Source organism: Ylistrum balloti, unplaced genomic scaffold (assembly GCF_031769215.1).
Source record: "Ylistrum balloti isolate Yb309-2 unplaced genomic scaffold, AGI_CSIRO_Ybal_v1 Utg372002, whole genome shotgun sequence".
NCBI lineage: Eukaryota > Metazoa > Mollusca > Bivalvia > Pectinida > Pectinidae > Ylistrum > Ylistrum balloti.
In genome coordinates this window covers 75,063-87,808 of record NW_026782974.1, presented here as the reverse complement: position 1 = coordinate 87,808, position 12,746 = coordinate 75,063, and the positions used below count along the sequence as shown (strand labels likewise).

The following is a 12,746-nucleotide window of genomic DNA, read 5'->3' as shown; positions in this document are numbered from 1 at the left end:
CTAATATGACACTGACTGTTGATGTCTACAATCAACATCTGTCCTAATATGACACTAACTTTTGATGTCTATAAATGCACCTGTCCTAATATGACACTGACTGTTGATGTCTACAAATACACCTGTCCTAATATGACACTGACTGTTGATGTCTACAAAAACACCTGTCCTAATATGACTCTGACTGTGGATGTTTACAAAGACACCTGTCCTAATATGACACTAACTGTTGATGTCTACAGTCTACACCTGTCCTAATATGACACTGACTGCTGATGTCTACAAATACACCTGTCCTAATATGACACTAACTTTTGATGTCTACAAAGACACCTGTCCTAATATGACACTGACTGTTGATGTCTACAGTCTACACCTGTCCTAATATGACACTGACTGCTGCTGTCTACAAATACACCTGTCCTAATATGACACTGACTGTTGATGTCTACAAAGACACCTGTCCTAATATGACACTGACTGCTGCTGTCTACAAATACACCTGTCCTAATATGACACTAACTGTTGATGTCTACAGTCTACACCTGTCCTAATATGACACTGACTGTTGATGTCTACAAAAACACCTGTCCTAATAATTATGACACTGACTGTTGATGTCTACAGTCTACACCTGTCCTAATAATTATGACACTGACTGTTGATGTCTACAATTACACCTGTCCTAATATGACACTGATTGTTGATATCTACAATTACACCTGTCCTAACATATATCATTGTCTGCTCCAAAGTTAAACAAGTAAGTTACGTACCATACAAGGCAGATGTGCTGATATATATCATATAATGAAATGAACATGTAAAAACATACCTTGTATATACAACATTAAAGTATAGCGATTTAAGTATCACAAATTAATACAACATACACCAGTATAACTTATAACAAACAATATCTGATAATAGACACAAGGAATTTTACAATAGAATCAATTTATAGACATATTTATTTATACAGTAAAGTCAGTTGGATGTTCCAGTCAATCAGTGGTAAACACAGTATGTTTAAACCTATTCGAATGAACAAGTAAACATTTACAAATCGAAAAAGAACACAAAATACAAACCTGTGTGATTAAAATCAAAATGGTGGATTTTATAAAGTTTTATGAGTGAACACGCTCTTAGTATAAAATTGCTTTATTGTAGCTGTTACATAAATAGCTGTCACATGACCATCTGACAAGCTGTCACATGACTGACAGCTATTGATATCACCTATTTACTCGATGAAATATGATTTATCTCCCGTTGCACGATAAACGAGGCTATTTACTAAGTATCGTTACAGAAAGGTAAAAAACACAGCTCCTATTAAATAAGTTAACGTTTTAAAGTTCGTATTGCTTTCAGATATTCGACCCTATATTTTTGCCAAGCACAATCAGGGAAACCAGTACAAAATCGGACGTATGTAAAATTATTGATGCAGAGCCCTTGGGTATGAAATAACAAAACGATTCGCTTCACTAATCATGACACAGTGTATCCAGAAACGAAACATTCTGATCAATTTCTAGCCCCCATAATTATTGTACATATCCACATTTCACAGCTTTCTCAGATTTTAATAGAGTTTCTTACTTGACATATGTTATAGCGAAAAATAATCACAGGTAGTTGTATATTAGGAATCTATGCATAGTCATGTCAAATTCGTAGGTTGATTGTATATTGCACTCCCGGTAAAAGAGTTTATGAATAGCTTTGAACTGAATTATTCTATTGTTATTTTCTATAATCTGTCCTGTGCTATTCCCCTACTTCATATCAAATAACCCAGTACATGTTTTCATTAATAATACGATTTAAGAGAAACCTGAAGTTTGATATAATAAAAATCTTGTAATGGTAAAGATACGATAAATATATTACGATATGATAGAAAAAAATCAGTTCATATCAATATCATCACAACAAACAGGTCGATACAGCTGATATCTTGACCCTCATTACATACATAGAATATTTCATCGAGTTTTCATTTAATATGAAATTTCATAAAAACGACCCTTGTACGTTTTAATTTTGAGAATAAATTTGATATTTGTTATCACATAACCCTGAAAAAAACTTGTATTTGGAGTACAGAATCGAACAGAAGATTAATCGTTTGGACTTTTTTTTTCAAATCATGAACTGACGTCATTGTCTTTATCAGCAGTTTTTTTTTTTTTTTTTTTTGAATTTTGAATGATGCAAACGAGTATTTTTTAATAACATAATCAAACTGTAACTGACGTCACATTTGAAATCTAAAATATCATTAAAAGATGGTACATATAAGCGGAAGGGGCTTTCATTTCTCACAGACATTATACAATGTTAATGTAGTGGTTCATCCCCTGGTGAAAATCACGGAAGTAGCAATAGTATTTATTGCTAGGAAGATCCAGAAAGAAAAGAAATCAACAGCCGCCGTCACATCGGACCAAGAAGTTTCTATAAATAACGATCCACACAAGTTGTGTTCTGTTGGGAGTTCTTCATTTTCATCACGTGCCATTTTTTCAGAACCTTTGTCAAGATCTGAAACCTTATCAAGATGTCTGCACTGAATTCTTCGGCTGATATGTACAAGGCCTATCAGAAGCAATGGGATTTCGTGTGAAGATGTATGCCTGTAGCTGATCCGTAATTCGATCGTTGTCAATATGATTATGACTGTTCCCATCATCATAAGAACAAATAGATATTTGCTCAGTAAGGATTGGGTTGAGCTTACAGGCAGGGATTCACCGACTATGGTAAGGAAAACAGCAAATGCTAAGTACACAGTCATACAGAATCCCATTTTCTCGCCGCTTTCAATAGGCAGAACAAATGTAAATACTGCCAAAAAGGACAAGAGCATCACTGGAACAACAATGTTGTACATATAATATTCTGATCGCCTCCGAAAAGTAAACGAAAATGTTGCCATGGTTCCCTCTACATACAATGCAAGAGTATCAGCCGCGGTTGACACAAGGTCCCATTTGCTGTTTTCCTGGTACGATTCCAAATCGATAGTGTTCTTCCCAACTATGAAATCAATATCAATAGCTTCCATACTACTCGTCCACACACCAAATGTGATATTGCAAGTTTGTACATCAAAAGGAAACTCTGAAATGTCTATGGAACATTTCGTCTCGAAGACTTCATATGGAAGCCATTCCACTAAACCTTCATGCGATATTCTCGTTAGTATAAAGTTATCTCCTAATACTGTCATCTTTGAATATCCATTGGCGAGAGCGATATCCGGTTTCCAGATGTCATTTTGCGGAATGTAAATGTGATTGATTCCGCCATAACTATCAGGCGTCCATGTTATATGATTGTCTTTCCACGACAGGTACAAATATGCCGTTGCTATCATTTTCCCTGCCACTTCGTCAATGGTATTTATACTGACGAGATGGAAGACCAGTCCTACCTCGGTAACATCTGTCTGGTTAGTCGCTGGTCGTACTCTTCTATTGTACGAATTTTTGGTAAATATATTGTCGAGCAAAGCTTTTACATCATTTGATGTACCGCAACTTACCAGCATAGGTAATGCTGGTAGAATAAGAGTGTAAAACATCCCTGAAAAAAGTTTTAACATTACCGTTTGCGTTTCTTCAACGTGCCCACTCCTACAGATAACTAATAGGTATTGACATGCGAGTCCCTTTGGTCACACTGATTATTCTAGCAAGAATACCTGAAACAGTCTTAAGACGTTCTGAATAATTTAGCATTTTAACGATTGTTCCAAATGTAAATTATTGATTGATGATTTCACGGGTGAGAATTCTCCTGCCAACATTGATCGTCTAAGCAGGAATTTTAATCTATTTGCTGCATTTAGAAAATTAAAAAACAGGAAAGGCAGTTTTAATCAAACTAGTGGTGATTTTATTTGATTTGTCTACATTAGATGGCCAAGGTATCACTCGTTAGCAGAACATATTCATTCATTATGATATTTTCATCCACGCAATAAGTGGTTTAATGGTGTAACAGATTATTGACATATTGGAGTACAAAATGCGCCCCTCTCTTAGCTGATCTCCTTTGTCTTTATATTAGGCTGGATTTATAGAAAAGCTTATCGAGACAATCTACAAAGACCTTACAAAGTTCTTCACTTTCAGAATTCGTGATGCTTTTTGTCTTTGAATAATAAACGGTTCTTTCCAGAATTGGAATCAAGGATACGACAGATTCTTCTTCAACAACTGTGATTTTCTCCTACAACGACACCACCATGGACAGCTTTCATCTAAACTATATGATTTTTCTTTCTCCAATTGTGAATATTCGATTCATGATCATGATGATCTCGTTAGGAGACGCTCTCTTCCATTGTCGATATTAAGTTGGACTAGTTTGTTGCCTGTCGGATTCCATCGTTGTTTACCTTGTTCTCATTTGGAAATCTCTTATTTGGGTCGACGAAGATTTACAATCCTGGTGCCGAAGAAGCAAGAGACTTACTCTTCCGGAACACCTGGTCTTACGATGTATAATTGTACTTTTTCTCCGTGTAAACTTTTTTGGATGTGAGTTTGAATAACGTTTCTTTCGACATGTCGGTATTTTCATTGTTGTTAAATTATTCAATTGTTAATCAAAATTATATAAATGGTTACTTTTTTTAATTTTGTGGAGCATAGTTGAACGATGTTGATTTTTAAAAAAAAGGAAAAAACCAAGAATAAAACACCAACGTACTAACCAATACGTAATGACATTGTATTTGTTTTTAATTACAATTTTACTGATATGATAACGTTCTTTTGTTTTTTATACATGAAATGTCCCGGCAACATAAATAGGTATAACATAGTTATCATAAACCATCTAAATATCCAATTTTGTAACAATCAACGCATCAAATGCACACACGAAGAAATACAAATAGGTAGTGAACACTTTTGTATTTACTTCAAAACTTGTCATGACTGCGAATAAAGGAATAGAGTTATATAAATTAATTTTGTCATGCTTTTTCTGTATATATAGTTTGACAATTAAAACAAAATGCCAATCAAATTTTCGCAACAAAATATGAGATATGTGAACTTTGCACTCAGATTGGTTGTATTTCTCGATGGTTTCAACATACACATAGTGCAAGATTTAATATACAAAGACTGTTTATGCTACATATATGAAAACCCATGAAGGTTAAAGCCTTACCGGTCAATATTCTAAATTCTAAAGTCAGGATTTTAACTTTCTGATGCATTCGATGTAAAAAAAATGTTTTTGACGACAAAGGCTAAATATCTAAACTACTTTTATTGTTTCATTTTAACCCTTACGAGAATCACATGACTTATGTTCTTGATGAAGGAGAACATCGTTTTAAGGGAGGGGGATGATTGACTTATTTTGTCTGAAATGGTATGTATTTTTCCCTGTCTCGTCAGTAATGATATTTTCTGTATGCATGTTTTCCGTGTGTTAAGAATATAATCTAAAACATGTGTTCCGTAATAAAAAAAAAACCTGATGTAGATCCTGCTTTATGTACTAAACTGTTCACGGATGTCTAGCTAAAGCCGGTTTAACTAAAAGTAAACATTTCAATGGAGTTGTTTTTTATGATCCCGGATTATACATAGTTACACGTAGTGCTTGACAAAGCAACCAGTGCAAATGTACATTGTATCTTTCTGTGATTCGAAACTCGAACCATCTTCCAACAAAACGTTAAAACAATCCAATGGCGATTTCATGTTTTATCGTTCTGTTCCCATGCCATAAGTACGTGAAGATACATTTAAGTTACATAGCGAATATCTGAAGTATACCGAAATTAACGGAACTCCATAACAAAGTTTTAAGTTCACGAAGAGAGGAAGTTATAATACAGATGTAGCTGTGTCATGAAATAGTGTGCTACGTAAACAAATCTGATTTTGATTGAAAATACAATTTGACATATTTGCTGTCTAAGGGAATGTTTGTGTTATCTCAAAACCAGATAGATCTGGTACAGTATCTCAAACTTTGACACCATTAGGCCAAGGCGGTCAAGGTCGCAAGAAAGTGCCATTATTGAATTTCGTTCTTCTGTGCCAATGCTTACCTTTTACCTTAAATTCGCCTTTATTTTAATATCACAGCCCCGTAAGTACAATTATCATTAACCCACATAAACTCATATAGAACATTTAACATGATGTCGAATATTGTACAAAAGACACACAGGTAATTAGCACCTCTCAATCCAATGTAAGAATTAGCTGTAGTAGCGCCAAATAAATAAATCAGACTGCATCATACAGCCGTTTCGTCCATCTAGCACTCACCAGTGATGATAAGTTTTGAAGTCGAGGAGGCGCAGGAGGAAAATTCGAATCGATAAAAGACATCGACATTGAAAGATGCACCATTATAATACATTTCGTCATTTTCATATCTTGTGATATTCAAATAACGTCACGTACACGTGTATATTCTAAACCATGACACTATTCGAAAGAATTACAACGTTGCATGCAGGTTACGGCAGACTTCGATCCTGTCAGACTGATACATTATATGTCACATATCCCATCCAGCGTCATTAGTCGCTTGTTTGTCGGTAACCCATAAGCAGTGAGTTTTTTTTTATTACGTACCGACGGGGGCAGCTGAATATCAATACATTTTCAATGGATTTATCTCTAACACTCAACAGATTCAACAGATTTTGTGCATTTTAGATAAGGTTAGTATTCCCAGTATTTTTATCAACATTGCGACGGGACACGACAATATCATTTACGTTTACACGCGTCATATGTCATGTAGTAAAAGTACCATTTCAATTGCAATTATATAATAATGTATAAACACAATCAAGAAATTAATACTAGTGTTCATTGGTAAACAAATACTATTCAAACCCAAATATCAGTATTGAACGACCGAAAAAATATTTGAAAAAATCGGTGAATTTAAAATCAACATTCTCCTCGAAACTTTGACAAATATGCAATTATCCATATGAATTCCAAAGACTGGAAATGACAAACACCATTTGCGAACACGGCATTAACAAAATGCTAGGTTATTGGTGCGATGGACAAAATGCTGTTTTCAACAGTGCGGAAGTTTATATTCTTTTATACTGTAATTGGTTAGTGAATAATAGTATTGCTGTGATATATAAATATTTCACCACCTCCTTTCAAGGGAAGTTTTGTATTTGTATGATATGTATTGAAAATACATCGAAATTGAAAACCTTAAATTTCTAGCATCCGAAACGCTATGTCTTGCTGCCAAAACATATGCATAGTTAATTAGTGAGAACATGTGAATGAAATTTTCGTATATGCAATGATCACCCGAGAAAACCTTGAAAAGTGATTGTCTCTACTTCCTGCGTAACACTCGAAGTATGATAGGTAACGATATTCAGCCGTTGTCGGTTATAAAAGGACCGCATGGGCTGCTTTGCTGGGGATCTTCGGAAGTGTATTTTAGTTTGGTAACACCATGAAGTCGACATTAGTCATACTATAAAAAGGAAGCTTACACAAAACCTGCTACAGCATCCCAAAACCACGCAAGCAAAACAAAATGCTTAAAAGTATCATATCAACATCATATGAAACCAAACCATACCATGTGGATTGGGAAATTGAAAATAGTAAAGAAAAGAGACATGTGATCCATTCAACTAAAACCTTGAAATACGGAAATGACGTAAAAGATATTACTTTACCACGTTTTCAAAGAATTTCTTCGATATGCAAATGAACATGTGTGATACTTGTTATTTTGCTTGTTGGTTACGTTGTTGTATACTTTGTTCTCATTGAAGAACGTGACATGACTGACTTGGATTGACCAATATTTACATGTTGTGGATGAAGCAGAGGACACTCCCTCTTCCGAAACACCTGATCTTATTATTCTTCTGTTCAATTTTTGCTCTTATTTTATAGACATTGAGGTAGGATTATTGAAACATAACTCTAATTACAGCTCTATAAACAGGATATAATTGCAGTAAGAACTAATAGGAAACTTGCAGGCAGTACAAAAATACACAACACAAATAGTGTAAAGATAAACAAGTTTTGACAAATTTAAAATTAATTTTAGAATTCGAGACAAACGTGTAATGGCGTTAACTACTATGACGGGGTTTAGATCGTTACAAAATGAAATATATGCCAACTGTGATGAAATGAATAGGAAAGAATACTCGATAAAATGAGAGAGGGAAACGATGGATGCTAAACGCAATGTATTAAAAACACCAGGAAAATGGAAACGTGTCAATATAATCCTAACCCGAACTCAGACTCAACAAAACCAAAGCAAAATAGGAATAAAAGAAAGAATTAAAAGGGGACTCCCGAAAAAGTACAAGGAGATATTGATTAGGTGTACCGAAAGAGTAAGCGTCTTCTGTTTCATCGACGACATCTGTCATGTAAACCTTGGTCAATCTAAGAAAGTGTCACGTTCTCAAATGAGAACAATGTGTTCAACAATGGAACCAACAGGCAAACTAAAGGAATAGAATACGTCTCAATGAAATCACTATGGCAACCACAAAGCTCCCCAATAATTTTCATCTACCCGCATCTGCTGAAACCCTGTGTTACAAGTTTGTCTGTCAGTTGACGACTTCTCGCCAAAATCGAAAATCGTGATAAGGGAACATACCTTTGAATACCGAACCGACATCGAGTTATTACACCATAGGTTGGGGATGGAGGGATATTGCTATCCAGAAATGGGATATTCACAACAAGGAAATTGGAATCATCACGTTTATCATACAGCTTGATGGATATCTGTCCATGCTGATTTCGTTGTAGGATAGATATGAGCATCTTATACAAAGTCTGTTATGTCTTTATACGGTGGACGTAGTCAATAAATTTTGTTGTGTTAAAACAAGACGTCATCACTATAATTCAAAGTTAAATTAAAAAACTCTGCAAGATATTTGTGACCTGTTTTGATCAGCTCTTCAATAAATTTAGTCTCCTTTGAAACACGCGAACAACGCGTACAACATAGGATGCAGAACTGCTTGAATTTTGCAACTGACTTCATTGAGCCATAATACATTTACAAAAGCTAGATGTTCAAAAGTCAGCTTTTAAAATTTAATGCAATACAGAAATGTTATAGGAGAAAGGAATATCTTGATTTTGAATGTTTTTACATTTTGACATTTCACCGTCTAGATTTTTACTTTTCTCGATTACTTTGAATGTTTCTCAGTCGCCTCCTAGTCTTCAAAATTTAGGACCCTCGCACCACTGTTGAGTCCTATAAGGACAAAAAAACTGTACGACGACGTTTTAATTCTGTAAATTTGTATGAAAATGTGAGTTTTGTGTACAATCTTGACGATTTTTATGCAGATATGCATTCCGTCAGAGTCGACAAACTCCCTGTTTGATTTCTAAATAAGAAATGATGTAATGTAAGTTATTATTATCCTGTCTTTTAAAGACGGAAGAAAACATGACAAAAACTCGTGATATGAAAAGTTTAGTCAAAAACAAATATGAAATATGAATCACCACGTTTAGAACAAAACTTCCTGAAAGAAAGCACAATTTTGAAGCGAGATGCTATTATGATATATTCATTAATATAATGCTGATATTTATTTAACACTTAAAATTTGGTAAAAATTAATATCTTCTTGTCTAAAACATGATCCTCAAATATTGCTCATCTTCCGTAATGAAATTAAGGAAATAGCCCCTTTTAAATCGTGTTGGATTTGACTGTTAAAATTTATGTTCCCTACTCAAGAAACCTTTGATAATCACTGAACTCAGGTTTACAATTGTTTTACATGTATTTGTAAGATACAGCTTATATCGGTATGACAGCTTGTCTTTTGTACAAAATAGACTTACAAATACCTTAAACTAATTTCAATGTTATATTAATCCTTTGGAACACCTTCTCAGTCACATGTTCATGACATACTACTGCGACTCTTTGTTAATGTTTCTTAGAAAAAGGTTCGTGATGCTTGTGTCTCTGCTATACAATCTTCTTGTATTAGCGAGCATATCTACAGGCTTAGATGAACGATATTCACCTATTTATTTCTACATGTTACCACCTTCTGTTGTAATTCTAAATCATGTTTAGCATTCAATGATTCTTCTTTAAATCTCTTCATGTTCATTCGCTTTATTTTTCATTTTTTGCCTAGTACAGATCAGTCACAATGTCATAAACCTATATTCATAATTAGAGTCTTTATAACAATTTTTAGTAACCCGCCGTTTCCTGGTGACGCTGTTAAGTAGCATTACTAAGCCTGTGTGACTCATTTAAACGTGTGGGTCTGTGTATCTGTTACATAACCACGTAAGCTAATGTTTACATGAATTAATAATTGATATCGAACAAACAGTGTGGATTTTAACTTCCTTGTTCGTTAGCTCTTCCATTGGTAGCTAGGACCATGCCACTCATAACGCCAAAATCCACCACTACCTTGTAGCAGCACTAGTAAAGTTCACTTGTATACGTTGCAAAGTTATCTAATTAATATAAGTGATTTCCACATTTCAAACTTGTATATCAGTACAGCTGTAGAGTAAATAGCTATTGATCTTCACTGCAGATAAACGTATCAAATGCAGTGATATGAAAGATGACCCCAGCTGACAGACTTAAGCTGACAGACTTGAGAGACTTATATTTTTCTTATCGATACGTGTTGATATTGACAATGGTGGGGGTTTACAGTACCATAGTACTCTCAATGACATATATTCCATTTTCACGTGCGAAATGTAGTTAGATGTTCCTCTATGTATGTATGCTGGTTTCGTTGTAATCTTATTCGTATCCGTGAAAATGACACTACTTATTTTGATTGACCATCAAAGGTTATGTCAAAGAAACATATTAGACGTTTACACGTTCATAAAACCTTACAGTCCTTGTACCTTTTCAAGAGAATCTTTTTGTCTTTTGCTTTTTTTTTTAATTCACAGCTTTATGCGAATCGAAACTGGATGTGTTATGCTTGTTAGTTTAGCTGTTGGTTCCATTGTTGTATACCTTTTTATCATTTGGAAATGTCATCACTTGTTTGTATTGACGTAGAAGACGCTAACTCTTCCGTAACACTTGGTCGTATTTCCCTTATATATTTCCAGCAGGGAATCATTCTTTTGTTCATATTATTTGTTCATATTCTGTTGATATGTCGGTATTTGCGTTGTTGTTTTCTTTCTTAAATCGATTTACTGTTTGAATCAACGTTTTGTCAGTATGTTGCTGTGGAAATTTTTTTCACTTGTATGAATACTTGTAGATATCTTTGTGATATGATAAACTCGTGACGGGCATGTCTTATCTCACTTTAAGTACATGTATATACGTCAAATCGGTTGCGTTTTGACGATAGCTGTTCATTAAAAAATATATTCTAACAAACGCCTGCCCTTTCATATTAAATATCTTTTCTCTTGAAACAAATTAATGTCACAATTGACATATCAGGTAGGTCGCTCTAGGTGGTCTTCTGTAATACTAAGATAACCTTATAAATACACTTGTGAGTGGTTTCGTAAACATTACTTATTTTTTCATAGGAAAATTATTTATTTAACAAATTCCACTGCACACATACATCTTAGAGGATACAGTATTGTTTGTGTTCAACGATTTATTTAATGGTAATATGACACAAACTCATTCAACAGATATTGATAAGAAATTCATTACAAAAAAGGCCAGGATCACATAGATTTTTTTAAAGCACAGAAGAGTAAACAATGATAATGCACAAAAAAGGAATGCAAAGATTTTCTTTTGATAAGAAAACCTTTGAATTAAATTAATATTATTTTTTTAATCAAATGTTCGTGGTTTGTATACTTAAACATGTTTTACTGATAGGAATGTGTCAGTTGAGTGTATAAATAATTATATCTTAGTTATATAGGAATTCTATATAAACAATTATTTCTTAAAGATCCTAAACATTATTCTGAAAATGACTCAGATTGAAAAGAGATAACAGCAATCATTATGATAACGTCCTAAAATTATGTTTTCATAACAATCTTGAAAGATTTATATTAAAACAACTAAATTGAAACACATATTAGATACAGAAGGATGTAGACTTCTATAATGAAAATCCATGAAGACGCTGTTGTAGTTGTTAAAACGCTGGGTACAGATAACCAGTCTTTTTTTTTTTAATTTTGAAACGTTGATCAAACCACAAAAGAAAGATCCCTATCATTTCAGAACTGCCGATTGGTTGACACATCTCAAATCAATATATTTCGTGTGTAAGGTTTGCCTTCAACGTTTCTGCTTTTCCAGTATCACATGTTATTATTGTGTTAACACAATATACAGTCGTAAGAGAACACAACTTCTACTGACATTATCATACACATTTTGTAAATTTGATCAAATAATAAATTTTGAATTGTATGAACTTATTATCGTCATTGTTTACACAAGTTATTGTTTTATGAGAGAACACTAATTATACGTTTTACAAATTCACACTACAATTATTTGTTAATTTTGCTCCATAGCAGGATTTGATTTGGAGACAGTTCAATCTAACTACAGACTGGTAATTTATCGCCGGAGCCCAATTGTTGTGTACACAATGGACTGATACGTCGTAATTACCCATGTGTTACGTACATGTGACTTTCTACTTTGTGTAGGTAAGGACTGATTTCGTCAGAAGACGTGCCGACATTTGAGCAAAAATCAACTTCGAG

At 33.9% G+C, this 12,746-nt stretch overlaps 1 protein-coding gene across 1 annotated transcript; it reads right to left on the bottom strand.

Moving 5' to 3' along the window:
• Positions 1–2,362: 2,362 nt before the first annotated feature.
• Positions 2,363–3,388, bottom strand: LOC132564129 (neuronal acetylcholine receptor subunit alpha-6-like). The gene has a single exon (XM_060228807.1). The coding sequence runs from the start codon at positions 3,386–3,388 to the stop codon at positions 2,363–2,365; it is 1,026 nt and encodes a 341-aa protein (XP_060084790.1).
• Positions 3,389–12,746: the final 9,358 nt, after the last annotated feature.